Source organism: Saimiri boliviensis, chromosome 2, assembly GCF_048565385.1.
Source record: "Saimiri boliviensis isolate mSaiBol1 chromosome 2, mSaiBol1.pri, whole genome shotgun sequence".
Lineage (NCBI taxonomy): Eukaryota > Metazoa > Chordata > Mammalia > Primates > Cebidae > Saimiri > Saimiri boliviensis.
Genome location: NC_133450.1, coordinates 125,065,356 through 125,083,911, shown reverse-complemented (window position 1 = coordinate 125,083,911; position 18,556 = coordinate 125,065,356). Strand labels below are relative to the sequence as shown.

Genomic DNA, 18,556 nt, shown 5'->3' with positions numbered 1-18,556 from the left:
TGATATATATTACCAAATGAAAGAAGCCAACCTGAAAAGGTTTTATGATTCCAACTATATGACCTTCTGGAAAAGGCAAAACGTAGCAGACAATAAAAACAATAGTGGTTGTCAAGGATGTGGGGAGCAGGAGATAAATATATGTCACACAGAGAATTTTTGGGGCAGTGAAACTATTCTGTCTGATACTATAATAATGGATCCACCAGTCTGGCTAACAGCATGAACCTCATCTCTACCAAAAATACAAAAATTAGCCAGGGGTGGTAGTGTGTGCCTGTAATCCCAGATACTAGCAAGGCTGAGGCAGTAGACTTGCTTGAACCTGGGAGGCAGAGTTGCACTGAGCCAAGATTGCGCCACTACACTCCAGCCTGGGTGACAGAGTGAGAGTCTATCTCAAGAAAAAAAAGATACATGTCATTATACATTTGTCAAAACCCATAGAATGTACAATGCCAAGAGTAAAGCAACTCTTGATGATGTGTAGGTTAATTGGTTGTAATATATACATATAATATATAATATATAATATATAACATATATATTATATTATATATAATATATATTATATATAATATATAATGTAATAATATAATATATATTATAATGTATTATATGTATGATATATATTACATATAATATATAATATACATAATATATGTTAATATATAATATATATTACGTAATATATATACTGTTGTAGTGTGGCATGTTAATAGTGAGGGAGACTGCATGTAGATGTGTGTTGGGAGCAGGGTGGTGCTGATCAGATAAGTATAGAAACTCCCTGTACCTTCCACTCCATTTTGCTGTGAACTTAAAACTGCTTTCAAAAATAGTCTATTGGAATACTTTTTGAAAATATCTTATTTGTCTTCCTGCCTCAGAAATCCTAAAATTAACCTTTCTACAGTAATAACAAAATTTTAACTAAATGATTATTTAAAATACCAATGCTGGCCAAGCACAATGGTTCATGTCTATAATCCCAGCACTTTGACAGGCAAGACAGGAGGATCACTTAAGCCCAAAAATTCAAGACCAGCCTGGGCAACATGGTGAGACCTCATCCCTAAGATAAAAAAATTAGTTGGGTATGGTGGTGCACACCTGTGATCCCAGCTACTCAGGAGGCTAAGACGGGAGAATCACTTGAGCTCAGACCGTCAAGGCTGCAGTAAGTTGAGCTCATGCCATTGCACTTCAGCCTGGGAGACAGAGTGAGATCTCACCTCAAGAAAAAACAAACACCCAGTGTTTTTATCCTACATGAAAATTTTTAAAATATAACACTAAGGTCTAATTCCCCCACTGCCTCCTGTGTGAAAGAAGTAAATTCTTCATTATTTTGTAAAATAAGATGATAAAAATCAAATTACAAAACAGAAAACATGTAAGATCTCCTGAAATGGAGAAGGAGTTGTCAGTAATAAACCGAATATTGGCTGGGCATGGTCTGTGGCTCACCCCTGTATCAGCACTTTGGGAGGCTGAGGCAGGCAGATCACTTGAGGTCAGACATTTGAGACCAGCCTGTTCAACATGGTGAAATATTTTATCTACTAAAATTACAAAAGTTAGCTAGGTGTGGTGGCAGGTGCCTATAATCCCAGCTAACTGGGAGGCTGAGGCATGAGAATCACTTGAACCCAGGAGGTAGAGTTTGCAATGAGCTGAGATTGCATCCCTGCACTTCAGCCTGGGCAATAGAGTGAGACCTGTCTCAAAAAAAAAAAAAAAAAAAAGAAGAAGACCAAAAATTTAATTTGAATAGCTAGCAAATGTCATGTGGGTAATCAAAATCTATTTTCCAAATGAATTAATATCTATTATATTTTTTTCTGAACTATATGAACCTATGTAGATGAAAATGCAGCCATATTAATGAGGACATATTTTTTCTACCCCTACCCAAATTATTCCTTTATATACACATTTTTAAAACAAAAATAAAATTAAACTACTAAGCATCAACCTATTAATCTACTCACCTAACCATCTTAAGCATAACAATAGGATTTGTTGAGAACTGAAAACTGCCCTTGATTTTTTTCAGTCTGAAGTTTTTCCTACTAATAGTTGATCAGTTGCAATATGTGGGCAAGATTGATGGGAAAAAAAGAAATGCTGTTTACTCATTGTGGCCCTGTGGTTAGCCATAGAAAATGTTCGGGAAAATCTTTACATGGAGTATCCCACATTTATACTAATCAGTAGCTTATTTATATAATTAACTTTTCCACAATGTCCTCACAGTGAATTTCAAAAATACAAAGCTGATCCCATCCCCAACTTAAATCTCCTCAATAGCTCTAGCGAATTCAATATAAATTCCTTTACTTGTCATCTAAACTTCTCCATATCTAGGCCTCTGTCTTTCCCGCTGGCCTTACCTCTCTTAGATCCTTTTTCATACTGAGGTAAGGCAACAGACAGCTCCTCCTTTTTCCTCCAAGCACAGGCTGTCTCCTTAATGCAGAATAACTTTGCTTCTTCCACTTGCACCAATCAGATTCCCATTTCCAGCCCATATCTCTGTCCCTGGATTTCTCTATATCAGCACTCTTGGCATTTGGAATGGAAAATTATTTATTGTGAGGAGCTGTCATGTACACTATATGACGTTTATAGTATTTCTGGCTCCGCCCAGTACATGCCACCAGTATCTCTCGTCCTTCAGTTGTAACCACCAAAGTGTCTGCAGATAGTAACAGATGTCTCTTAGGAGGAAAATTGCCTGCTGTAAAAACCACTACTCTGAATCTAAGCAGAAGACTTGCTCCTAAGAGACAAGGCATAACCTGTCCAATGGCTATGCAGTGCAGAACATTCTTCACTTAGAGTACCTTGTATCAGAACTGTCCTACGGTAGCCTGTTTTTTCTGTACTGCACTGTAACCTCCTGGGCAGCCAGCACCAGGTCTTATCAGTCACATTTGAACTTATGAATGAGTACACACCATGCCACCCAAATTATGTCATGCACTCAACAAATGTATGCTAAACAAATGCTGAATAAATATTAGCGATGTCTTTATAAATACAAAGATGCTAGAATTCCAGATTTATTAAGCTTATAGTTACCTACTTAATATTAGTCAACTATTCCAGCCACAAAAAATACACGTAAACATTAAAAATAAGCAAGACATTTTCATCACTTAGAAGTCTGGGTTTAAATTATAATAGAAAACTAATGTCTCAATATTCAAATGGGGCCGCTATTTTCAAAGCACAACTGTTGCAGTAATACCCATCCTTCCTTCAAGAACGTTCATTAACATTAAGCTGAGCTGGTCTGCTATGCAGTTCTTGGCAGTCCTATAGTAGAACTGTTCACTGACGGGAGATGTTAATTAATTACACTATAAAATAGAATTACAATTAATTGTCAATTTAGGTCTTAAAGTGACAAACTTTAAAGGCTAAAAATAGTCTTTGATCTTTAAAAGGCTTCTTAATGAGGGCAGTATACTTCAACTACATCATTAGTTTAAATGTTCAAATTGGGTCTACAGACTGCTAGAGTTAAGCAAATATCTATTCCAATATGTTAAATGTTTATGACTTGAGACAGGGACAATTAATTGCTAATCAATGGGCCAAATCCTAGGTGAGGTCAGGTTCTGAAATAGAAGGACGACAATAGTAAATTGGATTTAGAGCATTTTGATGTGATCTGTAAAAATCACAGGCAGGCAGAGACTGAAAGAATCACAAGAAGGCCAAACCAGCAGAAACACCCAGATAATTAAGATATTACTCATTTAGTTAATCGTGGCTTTCAAGGGTGTCCTTTGTTTAGATTAATGAGCCATAATTTTTAGAATTATACTTGCATGCCTGTAGTTCAGTTACTTAAACATATAATTCAGGATATAAAATAGTAAAACTCAGCATAGCTTAAAGGGGAATAATAATTAGCAGGTACCTAAGATTAGCAACATTCATAATATCATTTTCAAATATGATCTTGATCAATCATAAAATACTTTATTTTCTCAAAATTCAGAAGTAAAATCAATTTATTACTTTAATAAGCATCTTTTTAACAATCATGCAAACCTTCCACTGTCACTGCAGACAGAAAATGCAAGTTGTGCTTATTTTGTGAATGGCGTCTGTTTCAATATCAATAGCTTTCACTAACCTTTAGTTCATGTGAGAGATTCCAGAGACAGAGCTGACCCTCTTGACTTCCAGTCACAATTGTTCTCTGGTCATCAGTGATCATGATAGCAGTGATGCTGTGGGGAGGAGCCTTCTGTCCCCAGAGTGCCACTGCCTGCAGGGAAGTCCTCATTTTGGGTGAATCCTGGACACACAAAGAAGGGAAGAAGCATACATGATCACGTTTTTTAAATTTGAAAAAACTGATAATATTATAAAGCAGATTTATGATGAACCAAACTTCAATGATATGTTCCTAGGGCTATGGAAAATGGTACTTCCCTATCAATTAGAAGAGAAGGTAGTCATCAGACACTGAAATTAGCATGCACACTGCTAATTCATTGAAAAATAATGACTTATCTTCCAGTTCCTTATAATTGAGAAAGAAAGGAATAGTCTATTCATTTAATACCCAGCTCTTTCTATGGCTACATCTAACTTGCTGCAAAGCCCTGCTAGGCTTCTCAACAAGCATAGAGCTGTCTACATGGCATAATATGAAGTCAGCTTTGCAAACTCTCTCTCTCTGTCTAGGTAATACCTGAAATTGGGGAATTTGATATTAAAAAATAAGTATTTTCCATAAAAACAATGTTTCCTAGTGTTCAAAGATTCATGTATGACTATCATAATTGCTGCCATATTCTATCTTTGTATTGGTATACTTTAAGTTCTGGGGTACATATGCAGAACATGCAGATTTGTTACATAGGTATACATATGGCGTGGTGGTGTGCTGAATCCATCACTCTGTCATGTATATATTCTATTTTTACTAATAATTTTTATTTTACCTATTTTTGTATTTGGTATCTTCCCAAACAATAATCTCTATGAAATTGCCACATTCATATGTTAGTTGCAAAGATTAAAATGAATACCTAAGTATCAAAAAATGTTGTCTGTGACCACCTAAAATATCACTCAGTGATGTGTGCATTATATTTTGTGAAACACTGAATTAAATATTCTCCCCAAATGGGCATTCCTTCCTGAAACACAAACAATTTTGGGAGTCAATTTAGCATTATATATTTAACCCATTAAAAATGTCAAAAAGAGAGGAAGAAAGTGCCAAGGATACTTCCCACATTTGCTTTGAGAAAGTCAAGAAAATTAAAACTTTCTGTCCTGCAGGATTTCTGGTACTAAAGCCCCAAAAGGATAAATACCATTATACATTTTTAAAAACTTACGATACATGTTATTTCTAGTGTTCAGTTATATATATTTACACACACACAAATATACATAAACATGGGTGTGCCCTGACACTATGAACACAAACTTTCCTTGCAGTTCCGTTGTTTGGAACTCAGTGTCTAGCTCCCTTTTGTTAACTTCTTAGGTCAGTATGTGAGTCTATCTAGTTTAGAATACACTTGTATTATCTAACTGCCTTATCCAAGCACCATAAGGTTTCTATAGAAACCAAGGTTTCTATAGAAAATGTTCTGAGCATTGCAATTCTGAATACCAGGATTATGCATATTATTCATATTGCCAAGCTAACCAGAGAGTTCTGATTTAAATAATACTATAATTGGAACATGGACCTTCTTCTGCTTCAAACACAGAGAAAAATGCATTATATGTATTTTTTAAGTTGTTGCTTCATGGCCAAGCTTACAAATAAGTCTAGAAAATCCCAAGCAGTAAAAAACTAAGAGAAACCTGAAAAACGGCACAATAGCTGTTGGAACTAAATTAGTATGTGGCTTTTTTGGCTAGGAGTTTGCATGTAGTCCCTATGTAAGGGTAGGAAGCAAAGCTCTCAGAAGTAGCCTTGTTCAATGAAAGGGGAACAGAAAAACTACCCCAGGAAGATAAGAAAGCTTATTTCCAAATCTCCCAAGAAAACTCTCTCAAGCCTGAATTGCAAATGGGTTAGGAGTAAAAAAAAATTAAAACTAAATAAAAAAATTTTAAAGTATTATACACAATTCCAGAATGGATTTCTTCACATGGGGATTCTGGAATTATGTATAATACTTTTTAAAATTAATTATATATAAAAAATTGTTTGCTGGGTGTGGTGGCTCACGCCTGTAATCCCAGCACTTTGGGAGGCCAAGGCGGGTGGATCACAAGGTCAAGAGATCAAGACCATCCTGGTCAACATGGTGAAACCCTGTCTCTACTAAAAATACAAAAATTAGCTGGGCATGGTGGTGTATGCTTGTAGTCCCAGCTACTCAGGAGGCTGAGGCAGGAGAATTGCCTGAACCCAGGAGGTGGAGGTTGCTGTGAGCCGAGACCACGCCATTGCACTCCAGCCTGGGTAACAAAAGCGAAACTCCGTCTCAAAAAAAAGAAAACAAATTGTTCACAGGTCAATGATACTATTGGGAGGCTTGTCAGAAACACTACAGATCTATTGAATATCTACATTTTTGTAAAAGACCATGAAAAACGTTAATGGTCACGCCTGTAATCACAGCACTTTGGGAGGCCACGGTGGGTGGACCACTTGAGGCCAGGAGTTTGGGACCAGGCTGACCAACATGGTGAAACCTTCTCTCCACTCAAAATACAAAAATTAGCCAGGCATGGTGGTACGCACCAGTAATACCACCTCGGGAGGCTGAGGTGGGAAAATCGCTTGAACCCAGGAGGTAGAGGTTGTAGTTAGCTGAGATTGTGCCACTGCATTCTAGCCTGGGCTACAGAGCAGGGTGGGGATGGGTGGGGGGCGGGGGGGTGGGAATCCATGACAAGTGTTAAGAACAATGTACAGCAACTGAAACTTATACATTGATGGCAAGAATGTACAATAGAACAGTTTGGCAGAAAGAGGTCAGTGATTGCCCGGGGACAGAAAGAAGAACAAAGAAGAGTGAGATCACAATAGGGAGTAAGAAAACTTGAATGTGGCAGATCAGTTCATTACTTTAATTATGATCATGGTTTCATGAGTGTATACATATGTCAAAACTTAATCAAATTTTAACTTTAAATGCATTTATGTATACACACAAATATTGTGTTGGTCAATTATACTTCAATAAAGTTGTTTAATGTTTTACTTAAGGCATTCTGAAAGACACTCTTACCATCAAGAGTGAAAAGGATTTCCATAAGACAAATAGTCCCAGTAGCAAATAAGCTTACAATAAAAAATTACAAAACATCCAAGAATGTAATAAACCATGAGCAAACAGAAAGATTAGTACCCCAGGAACTAATAATAAGTGAACAATCTAAAACATATTTCAAAAGAAGAACAAATATAATAAATTACTATAAATCAATAAATAGGCCAGGCTCAGTGGCTCATGCCTGTAATTGCAGCACTTTGGGAGGCTGAGGTGAGCAGATCACAAGGTCAAGAGCTCGAGACCACCCTGGCCAGCATGGTGAAACCCCGTCTCTACTAAAAATACAAAAGAATTAGCTGGGAGTGGTGGCACACTCCTGTAGTCCCAGCTACTCGGGAGGCTGAGGCAGGAGAATTGCTTAAACCCGGGAGGTGGAGGTTGCAGTGAGCCAAGGACATGCCACTGCACTCCAGCCCGGCACCTGGTGATGGAGTGAGACTCTGTCTCAAAAAAAAAAAAAAAAAAAATCAATAAATAGACAAAAGATGAAGTTAAATCCCCCCCAAAACCTACAAAAGGTAGACTTTTAAAAGAAACAAATATTACTTTTAGAAATAAAACATAATCATTAAAATGAAACAAATCTAAATAAGACAAATCAGAATAGACCCAAGAGGAGGGAGAATAATGAATTTAAATACAATTTTCAGGAAATTTCCCAAAATACAGCAAGAAGTCATTAAAAAACTGAAAATGTTGAGTAAAAAGAATTCAGAAACATTAAGATTAATCAGAGATGTTAAGAGATATAGATGCTAAGTGAAAGACCCAATATGTATCTAATATAAACTCCAAAAATGATAGAACCCTTTCCCTTCTTTGCTAATTCGGCCCTAAAGCCATCAAGTATTAATAGAACAGAGCAGGAATGGAGTGCCGGAGTTTAAATAGTATGAGGAGGACGTCAGGATAACAAGACTCTGGAGTCTGAACCTAGGGAGGGTGAGTAAGGTGTCCAAAGGTGGAGGCAGCCACCAAGCAGGGTGAAGAGAAATAAGGCATACATGGTTGTCTGGCACGGGGTATTGGAGCATGAACAAGAGAGAAAGGAGCTCACAGGATGAGGTTCCTCAACAAGGAGTGTCAGGAGCCTAAGAGGGGTGAGGATAGTGAAGGAAGTGGTCCTGCTGTGAGGAGCCAGAGCCTGGGCAGGATGAGGAAAACATACATTTATTTACAAGGATGGTGTGGCACAAAATGTTGAAGCCAAAGGAGGATAGGAAGGCATGCACACTGGGGGATGTTCAGCATCATGAGAATACTGGTACGCTGAGAACGGTTGCTGCCTGAAAGTGAAATCAGACATAGTAAAGGAATACAGGGGTAAGCAGGATATTCACACATTGGGCAGTGGGCAGGGAAATTGCCTCCTTCCCCACCCCTGCAACACATGCATGACACAAAAGTCCACAAGGAGTGTCAAAGCCATAAAATGATCAGGAGGACATCCATACAGAGGACAGGGCAGCACATTTACAGGAAATTGGTTATATAATAGGCTGATCAAATAATTAATATATTGCTTATTTATAATATAGGAACCAGATTTCTTACTGTTTACTGTTTTACTGTAGAAAAAAAGAGTTAGAAATATGGAAAGGAAAAACTTGAATGATCCCTGTGGTACTGGAGTTGAATGAGAGGAATCAGGTTTTCTTGGGAAACTGGTTGATTCCAGTTCTGGAACAGGGAAACACAATATGATACTGGATTATATTGCCATTAAAACAAGGAAGTGCTCAAAGAGTGAGGACATGTCAGAAGGATGCAGAAGTCTGCTTGCAGGAGCTCCCACTGACCGAACCATGAAAAATTTGAGCATCAAAATAAATAATGCCAGCAACAGTTGAAGAAATTGATTAAACTTACTAGTTAAAAGACAAAGATTCTCAGTTACAATGTCCTACTATATCTTACTTACAAAAGATTCCTAAAGCATTAACTTAGAAAGGTTAAAAATAAAGAGATGGGTAAGAACGTACCAGGCAAATAGAAATAAAAGAATAATAAACTGATGTAATATTGGACAAAATGGGCTTTAAAGCAAAACCACTGTTGCAGGGCTGGTCACTATATAATGATTAAATAAGTCATTTATTCGAAAAGAATAATAGTCTCTAGGTAATCAACAGCAGAGCCTCAAAATCCATAAAACACAATAATGTATAATTACTAAGAGAAGTTGGTGAATTAACCATGACAGAGGAAGATTTTACTTCTCTCAATCGGTAATAAATAGATCAAGCAGACAAAAAAAAAAAATTAAGGATTTTAAATACTTGAACTACATAATTTGTATTAGTAATATCATGAAAGTATATAGATTCCTGCACCTAGAAATTAAAAATACATTTCAATGAAAGCATGCATATAACATTTATAAAGCCGTGACGCTGTTGGACCACAAAACAGATCTCAAAACATCTTAAGGGATTAATACCACTTAGGCGACATTATCTGACCACAATCAATAAAAATCTGAAATTGCCTCCTTCCCCACCCCTGCAACATATGCATAACACAAAAGTTTGAAATATTTCCTGTCTGAATGTTTGGAAACTAAAAAAAATTCTAAAATATTCTACCAAGAACATATAAATTAGATGCAATTAGGAATCAAAAGAATAAAAATTTTGTATAATAAAACTTGCCAAATGTAGGTTTTGTATTAAAAGGAAATTATAGCCTCAAACATGTATGTATGTATGTATATATATATATATATATATATATATATGGACTCTTGCTCTTGTCACCCCCCCAGGGGCTGGAGTGCAATGGCAGCAATCTCAGCTCACTGCAACCTCCACTCCTGGCTTCAAGCGATTCTCCTGCCTCTGCCTCAGCCTCCTGAGTGCTGGAATTACAGGCACCCACCATTCCCCATCCCCGGCTAATTTTTATATTTTTAGTAGTGACAGCATTTCACCTTGTCGGCAAAGCTGGTCTTGAACTCCTGACCTCACGTGATCTTATCATCTCGGGCTCCCAAAGTGCTGGGATTATAGGCATGAGCCACTGTATGCAGCCAGAAAACATAGATTACTAAATTTGAATGAACATGAAATAGAAACACAAACAGTTGTAACCATTAAAATGGAATAAAATATGTAAAATCATGCACACGCACATTTATTTCAGCAAAAGCTTCATATTGGATGTAATCTTGGGGAATTAGCGGATACATTCTTACATATGAAAGCACATAGGACAAACTTACATAAATTCTGAGTAAAATAACAGCTCGTTTAACAGCTCACTTATATTAAAATCAAGAGTTGAGAGAGGGAAGGAGAATGAAATGAAGAAAGTAGGAACATAATGATTTTCAACTGAAGTAGGCACACACAAAAAAAGTGAATCGGCAAAAAGAAAGGAGACCAAAACCCCCACAGAACCTGCCATTAAAGCTGCAGAACCTGTCCTTCCTCACCCTCAGCGTAAGAGCAAATTCACCTAAATATCACTCCTGAGAGCTCCGCAGTCCTCCAGCCCGTACAATGACTGCCCCTGATGGCACCTGCCTGACTGAATAACAGATGCTGAGATGTCCAATATACTCTATTATAAGAAGGGGGCAAAATAGAAACCACTGGTTTTAACTATCTCTAAGACAAGAGTTAAAAAGTAAGTTTCATGGATAAGAAAAATTCACTTTGGGGGAAAAGCTCACTCTCACGAATACCAGATAAACCGGGTACAAGTGAAGATTGCAAAGCAAAGCAAGTAGTGAGAACGAGACACATGGGTGTGTTTTAACATTCTGCTCCTAAGAAAAACTGCTCCTCACCGCATGTTCTCACTCATAAGTAGGTGTTGAACAATGAGAACATGTGGACACAGGGAGGGGAACATCACACACCGAGGCCTGTTGAGGGGCTAGGGGAAGGATAGCAGGGGGTGGGGGGATAGGGGAGGGATAGCATTAGGAGAAATACCTATTGTAGATGATCGGGTGACGGATGCAGCAAACCACCGTGGCACGTGTATACCTATGTAACAAATCTGCACTTTCTGCACAGCTACCCCCGAACTTAAAGTATAATTTTTTTAAAAAAGAAGGAACTGCTTCTGACTTTGTATTGCTCTTTTCACCACAGCTTTTAGTTTTAAGACAATGAAAATCACCAGACAAAAATCATCTGACCTTCACTCTTGGCTTGGCTAACGTGTGCCTAGCCAAGAATTAACATAGGAAAGCTCCTGGGTCACACTGCTCCAAAGGAAACTGGGCATATTTTGTTTTTATGGACAGTGTGCACTTTGGTTCTTGTCCAAGGACTTGTGTTATTTTTTAAAGTTTACCTAGGAAACTAGTCAAAGAAATTCATCTAGTCTGCTGAGTAGAACAGTAGGAGAAAGAAATTCCTAGGAACATTTGCCAGAGAATTAATATATTTTTAATGATTAACCTTACACTAAGGGATAAACAACTCTTAAGGTGCAGTATTTATATTCCTATTGCTCTGGAAAATTAGCTTCTCTTACTTGAATGTTTGCAACACTGTCTACCCAGTAACTGGCCACACGCATTCTGGTTTTGAATCTCTCTGAAAGTTACCCACTCTGCATTGATGTCTCCCGTAATGAAGTGATACTCTTTCCCCAAAGATAGAGATCAGTCCTTATGTAGCATATTGCCTATCCCATGGTAGAAAATATTCTTTTCTGCTGCAAAGAATTCATTCAACAGATTTTGATGCTTCTTCCTTCTACATTCCTTCTGAAATATGAGAATCATTTCTTAATCACTGATAAAGTACCTACAATGCCTGAAGAACAGTGCTTTGATGATAGGGACAAAATAAATATTGGTTCAATAAATGCCCCTTTTCAACAATTTTAAGCTCTGTATACCAAAAGAGAGGGAGTGGATTAAGAGTGTAAACTTTAATCAGGCTAGACTTAAATTTGAGCCATTGTAGCCCTCTGAGCCTCAGTTTCCTCATCTACAATATGGGAATAATAATGATAGATACCTTACAGGGTTGTTGAGAGAATGAAATGAGATCATGCACACAATGTGGATCAGAGAGTAATATTCATAACTGACTACTATTATTTTTATTTTGGCTCCCATGTTTCTGGGTAATAGAAAGGGTTATCCATATGTCAAACTTTTTCACCATGACACTTCTGCTTTATTCTTATTCAAGCTAAACTCACTTCAACTTCACTTTCCGTAGATGGTAAATTTTCTGAGCAGAGACTTCTGTCTTATTTGTCTATTGCTATATTCTCAGGGCCCAGAGCAGTTTCGGCAAAAGTAGACACTCAATAACCATGTGATGAATGAATGAATGAATGAAAATATACAATATAGTTCTAAAGACTTACATGTGTTAAAATGTCCACCCATTCAAATATTTACAAATGTTTACATACCTGTTAAAACACAAGGAATTTGGAGTTTAGGGAGAAAAAAGTAAATCAAAGCATTTCACAGGTTAAAAACCTTTATAGCCACAGGATTCTTAACACAACCAAATTAGAAAACAAAATGGACCGAGGCAAAAGCCACAAAAAATCAGATCACAGCTAGAATTGATATTCAACAATCCAGACTGCTATGTGTAGTGCAACATACCTGAAATTCAGAAAAGTATGCCCAGGGTTGCTTTTACCATCTCTAACCTTTATTACCACCTTGTAAATACAGAAATTAGTCAAATGAGGTTACTATCACCTGAGTTGCCTACATCTCACTATTCTTATGAGGAACAAATACAATGATGCAAATAAAAGCATATGGGTATACATATAAATATTATGCTGTCATTATATTACCTTGCATATATTACTTATAAGCTCCCATAGGATTTAGAGCAAATGGCTCTGGATCATTAATGTAATCATCTCCCCTCACTTATAAGAAAGCTGATGATGAGAAATGTGATCCAGATTTTTTTTTTTTTTTTTTTTTTTTTGAGAAGGAGTCTCGCTCTGTCCCCCAGGCTGGAGTGCAGTGGCACAATCTCTGCTTACTGCAAACTCTTACAAACTCTGCCTCCTGGTTTCAGGCTATTCCCCTGGCTCAGCCTCCTGAGTAGTTGAGACTACAGGCACCTGCCAGCAAGCCTGGCTAATTTTTGTATTTTTAGTGTAGATGGGGTTTTACTATGTTGGCTAGGCTGATCTCAAACTCCTGACTTCAAGTGATTTGCCAGCCTTGGCCTCCCAAAGTGCTGGGATTACAGGAGTAAGCCAGAGTGCCTGGCCTGATCTAGAGAATTCTTTAGATGGCTTCTAATTCTGAGATTCTGAGAAAGATCAAATGAATTGTACAGTGAGGAGAAAGAACTGATTAAAGGTTGCACATCCGAAGTCACTGTTTTCAGATGCTTTTTAAATTTTTGCAGCAAAATTTAAAATGTAAACACAGAAACTAAGTACCCTGTTATTAATAATAGAAAGTAAATCCACATCTTATGATATCCCTAGTAATTCCCTAGGAATCTCTAAGTGAAAATAAACCTCAAAGGAAAAAAACATTTTATTAAAAATTCTCTACATTAGAATCTCTGCGGTGTGAAGGAGAAAGTCATGTTCCTGACAGAGGTACAACCTGTTATGTTTCAAATAATTAAGTGTCTAGACAAGTTTTAAAGAAGTCTTTGGAAAGGGATTACAAACCTCTATCATAGCCCTCAATTTATAATTATTATATACCAAATTTGAGTGCCTGAATGATATTTTGGATGTCTAAAACAAGCTGTTAGGATTTTGTAAGATAATTTTTAAATCTGGTCTATTTAAAGGCAATTCAAAATAAACAAATAAATGCTCCCACTGGAGAAAATAAGTGAACACTGAGAAGGAAACATCATTTCTTGGCCTTTTGGCTAACAAAAAATAAAAGTAAATAAAAATAAGCATCATAACCACAGATAGGGATAAAGTCAGAGCCTACATTTTAGTACTAAGTGCATTTTGATACTGCATTTTGTAACATGTAAACAATGTAATCAATATTTTATCATATAATCAATACAGCTATGGAAATAATTATACAAACAACCAAACATACAGATGCAAAACTTCTCTTTAGTAACTCTCAAATAATTCCTACACAAATTCTTGACTGTAGCCTACTCAGATACCAGGCTGGATTCTCAGGATGAAAGAATGAATGGGCCTTCAGGAAGTTCACAGCCAGTAGGTAAAACAACCAATGTAAATGAATTACTGGGTAGTTATATAGTTGCATTTATATATATCCCACCATTTTCACATTATGTATGTATATAATTTTGTTATTTCTTGGTGGCATAATGAAAAAGTAATTTTAAGAAAAAATTTATTTTAGGTGTAATAATTATCTAAGTCATATAAAGCTAATTTTATATAGTTTAATTATACATAAAGATCAATGCAATTTATACATAACTGTGAAGTAAACACATAACACTAAATTTAAACATGTTATTTTAGTAGTACATATTAAATATATATTGAAATTTAGGTATATATCAAATAAGACCAAACAGAATTTGTGACATATTTTGGGATTTCCTACCTTTTACAGTTAATAAAGTAAAACTGTTCATTTTTATAATTTCCACATTTTGTTTCTAAACAAAAGACATTTCAAATTGCTACTTGCAAATGATTTTTCGCCATTCAAAATACAGGAAGTTCGTGAATATTTTTGCTTTATTCAACTTTCCAAATCATGATTTCCTATTTTAATATTGATTTTTAAAGTACTAGCGATAGCTTGATGTTCCACATAAAAATCTTTATCAGATGAATGTTCTCTTCAGATCAAAAGAATACCTTCTTGTAGTGAGTCTGCAATAACATTTCTGTCTTTATTCTCATTTACACAGGATATTAATAACAGAGTTTCCTGTGCTTCCTTTCTATAACCAACACTCTACAGTGATAGAAATTAACTAAATCAGGGCCTCCCAGTGGCATGTACATAAGATGAGAGGAACTGAAACTTTCAAGCTAGTGTATACAAAAATAATCATTTTCTATGTTTATGCTTTGATATGCAGAAGCATTGAATTAAGTAAAACTTGTCTAGAAATAGAAATAATTTAAAGCTGTAGAGGGCTCAAACTATTATAGTGTTCGTAAAACCCTATTTATATCTAAAAAATAAACCTCCTGGTGAAGCAGTCCTGCTGATAGCCACTGACTGTTGCATAGACCCACAGGATGACCTGCAAGCTCCCAAACTGTTCTGTTTTAAAGTGAAAATTTATTTAAATAATAAATAGAAATGGCAATAGGCTACCTACTCTAACAACATTAACTTCCCAATTACCTCCTAAACTATAGGGCCTCTCAAATCAATGTTGTGGAGACACTTTGCAAAACTGTAAATCACGGCTGGAAAAGGTGGGCATGTCCCTTCAGTGTTTGTTCCCTATCCCTGGCACACTGCCTGCCACATAGGTGACATTCAGTAAACATTCCTTACATAGTGTGTTTGACCTAGATACCGAAGCAAGAGTTTAGTAGAAATTAGAAGAGACATGAAGAACGTAAAACGGAATTCTTATTTTGGTGATGAGGAAGTGGAGGAAAGGTGTGACCTTCCTAGGACCAGAGCATGGTCTTGCTCTGGGAGAAGTGTATTCTGGGGAATGTTACCACCCCAGTTCTTCTCTTTGTGCTCTACCAAAATACAAAGAAATACAAAATTTCTGATTCTGGGTTCATCATTAGGTTGTATCCAGCATACCAGTATTTGTATTATTTTAATTCAAAATATACTTTATTGTAAAGAAAAGAGGCAAAAAAAATTAAAGAACAAGTCAGATAAATTTTTGCCTTCTTTTACCACACCTTAGTAACTTTCAAATAATCTTTGAGCCTCAGTTTTCTCATCTACAAAATGGAAAACAAAATTGCCTTGGAGAACTGATGGGACTATAGGTATAGATAGTTTTTATCATTATTCCTTGTTCATACTTGGCACTCAACATATGGAATGGATTGACTGGATGAGGCAACGAATTGCTATAATTTTGTATTGTGAATAGAGATTGTGACTGTCACTTTCTAGCAATCCCTTTAAGGGCATGAGATTTCCTTCCTTTACTTTTGTAATATTGTCACTACAATTTCTTTTCTTGAAAACACTGTGGCTATATGCTGGAATATTTGGCCATGAAAATATACAATTTGTTATTGCTTCTAAACTCTATAATGATCTTTAAATCAATGACTCCAAGTCAAATTAGAGTTGTAATATTTAGCAAATAAAGATACAAGATAACTAGTAAAATCTGAATTTCAGATGAACAACAAATAATTTTTTGTACAGTACATACTATGTAAATTTGGGACATGGTTACACTAAAAATTATTGTTTATTGTATGAGACATGCTTAAAGAAAATATTTATTGGTAATCTGAAATTCAAATGTAATGGGACCGGTAGGCATAGTAGGGTCTCTGGTATCCCTAAGCTGAAGATAAAGGGGAGCCTTATAGATCACAATTAGCACTTCTTCCTTCTATAGTTGAGTAAATGAAGGCCCAGGGAAGCTGGTTACTTGGCCAAAGAAATCAAAGAAATGAGTGGCTGAGACAGAAGCTGAACCAGGTCTCCTCACAGCCCATCCAGAACTTTCTCCCTGCATACCATTGCAAAGATGCCCCTCCTGTCTTGCCCATTCAGAAATTCTTAGGGATCTGCAATGTGAAATTCCTTTGTTATTTTGGTTGTTCTTAAAAAAAAGTCAACCAAACAAGAACAGGAAACCTCTTATTCATCCAGGCTCCAACATGGCCTTCATTGCGTTTAAAAGCTGGACTGACACTTCCTGATTCTTTCTCCATACATACAATACCTGGCATGAACAAGGAAGGACAACACGCCATTACAGCTCCCATCCTCCGGTCCACCTTCATCTTCTTCCCTGTAACAATTTGTTTTTATCTTTTTGACTTGTCTGAGGGCAGCAGAATAATGAGTATGACGTAAATGTGGTTTTGTGGGTGGTGTCTACTGGGCACTGGAATAAATAGCTGTCTTCAGGGACATGCCCAGACACTGAGTCTGCTTTACTAACCTCACAAACATAGACAAATCTCACACTCCTTGACTGAGGATAGCCCACTAGAAACAGAAAGGATTAAGTCCCTAGTTACAATGCATGAATTTTAACAATAACATTCTGACCTGAATAAACACTGAGAGGAAAGTAAATAGAGTAGAGCACTGAATAATATGAGCTTTGAGATAAATAGGCCTTGGTTTGAATCTCAGATCTGTTACTTACAGTTATGTGACCTCTGTGAATTCCACCTCTTAAGTGGAGAAAAATCCCACCTACTTTCTTCAAAACTCATAGGCACTGTGAGGGACAAAAACGAATTACTTAAGGATTTTTTTCCCCGTAAAAACATACCTTGGTCATCTTTAGCCCAGGAGGGAGTTTTGCATTTAAATTTTGAGTTTAGGTGGAGATAAAAGAGCTTTGGTGTGAAAACTGTACACTTAACTTGGAATTGTGCACTTTAAAAGTGTGCAGTTTATTAAATATATTATGAATTTATCTTAATAAACTTAAGAAACAAATGGATAGATTGGAGAGCAGACTAAGATGGCTTGGCCAGTGTCACACAGCTAGCTAGTAACTGGAAATCGTTTGGGAAAGGGCAAAGTTGAACTTTGTGAAGGAGCAAGAAGCTCAAGAAAACTGAAGAAAGCTGGAGAAAGTAACTGGGGGTTCAGGTAAGCCAGCACGAGATTTACTTTAACCACAGCAGACTATGAAGCAAGCAGCCTCTGCAGTCCATGGAACCTGATTTTCAGTCCATGGGAACATGCCAGTCTAAGCTGGCATGGGTCTCAGCAGAAGCCCCTTCCACCCAAAATCTATTTGAAAATGCTCCTGAGGCCAAAGTTATTCTTTTATCAACAGATTGTAATAAGATAACTCTTTAGAAAAGGTAAAAAAAAAATCTATGCGGTCAAAGGGTGCCCAAGGGATATTTAAATAACAACATTCTGTCTGTTCAACCCACTGGATCATGACTGTTTCAGAATTAACCCCTAACCAACAGCAGCACTAAGCTCCTCCAAAAATCTTGTTACTGAGTAATTAACTGCTACTTAGTAAACTCTAGAATATAATGTGTTTTAGATAGAGAATGTCTTAGCAGGTAAAGTCAGAGTTAAAACAGCCCAGAGGTCAAAGGAGGAATTAAACAGATGTGCAAATTAATCTCTGAACACCAAACACTCATGACCTGGAACATGTATAAAGCAAAAGAGCCAAGAAATCACATCTCTTTTCACTACCTGGATGAGGTTTCCA

General features: G+C 36.7%; 1 protein-coding gene across 7 annotated transcripts in view; it reads right to left on the bottom strand.

Annotated features, from left to right (window-relative positions):
• Positions 1-18,556, bottom strand: part of WDR72 (WD repeat domain 72) — a 236,366-nt gene that overhangs the window by 179,670 nt on the left and 38,140 nt on the right. For 5 of the 7 annotated variants that reach the window (XM_074394220.1, XM_074394219.1, XM_039462965.2 and 2 more), the window contains one exon: positions 4,154-4,318. In XM_074394220.1, coding sequence (XP_074250321.1) covers positions 4,154-4,306 — 153 coding nt within the window. In that variant the 5' untranslated portion in view covers positions 4,307-4,318. Of the gene's footprint in view, positions 1-4,153; positions 4,319-10,203; positions 11,184-11,212; positions 14,625-18,556 lie in introns of those variants that run through there. The other 2 variants (XM_074394221.1, XM_074394222.1) reach the window with 2 other exon arrangements.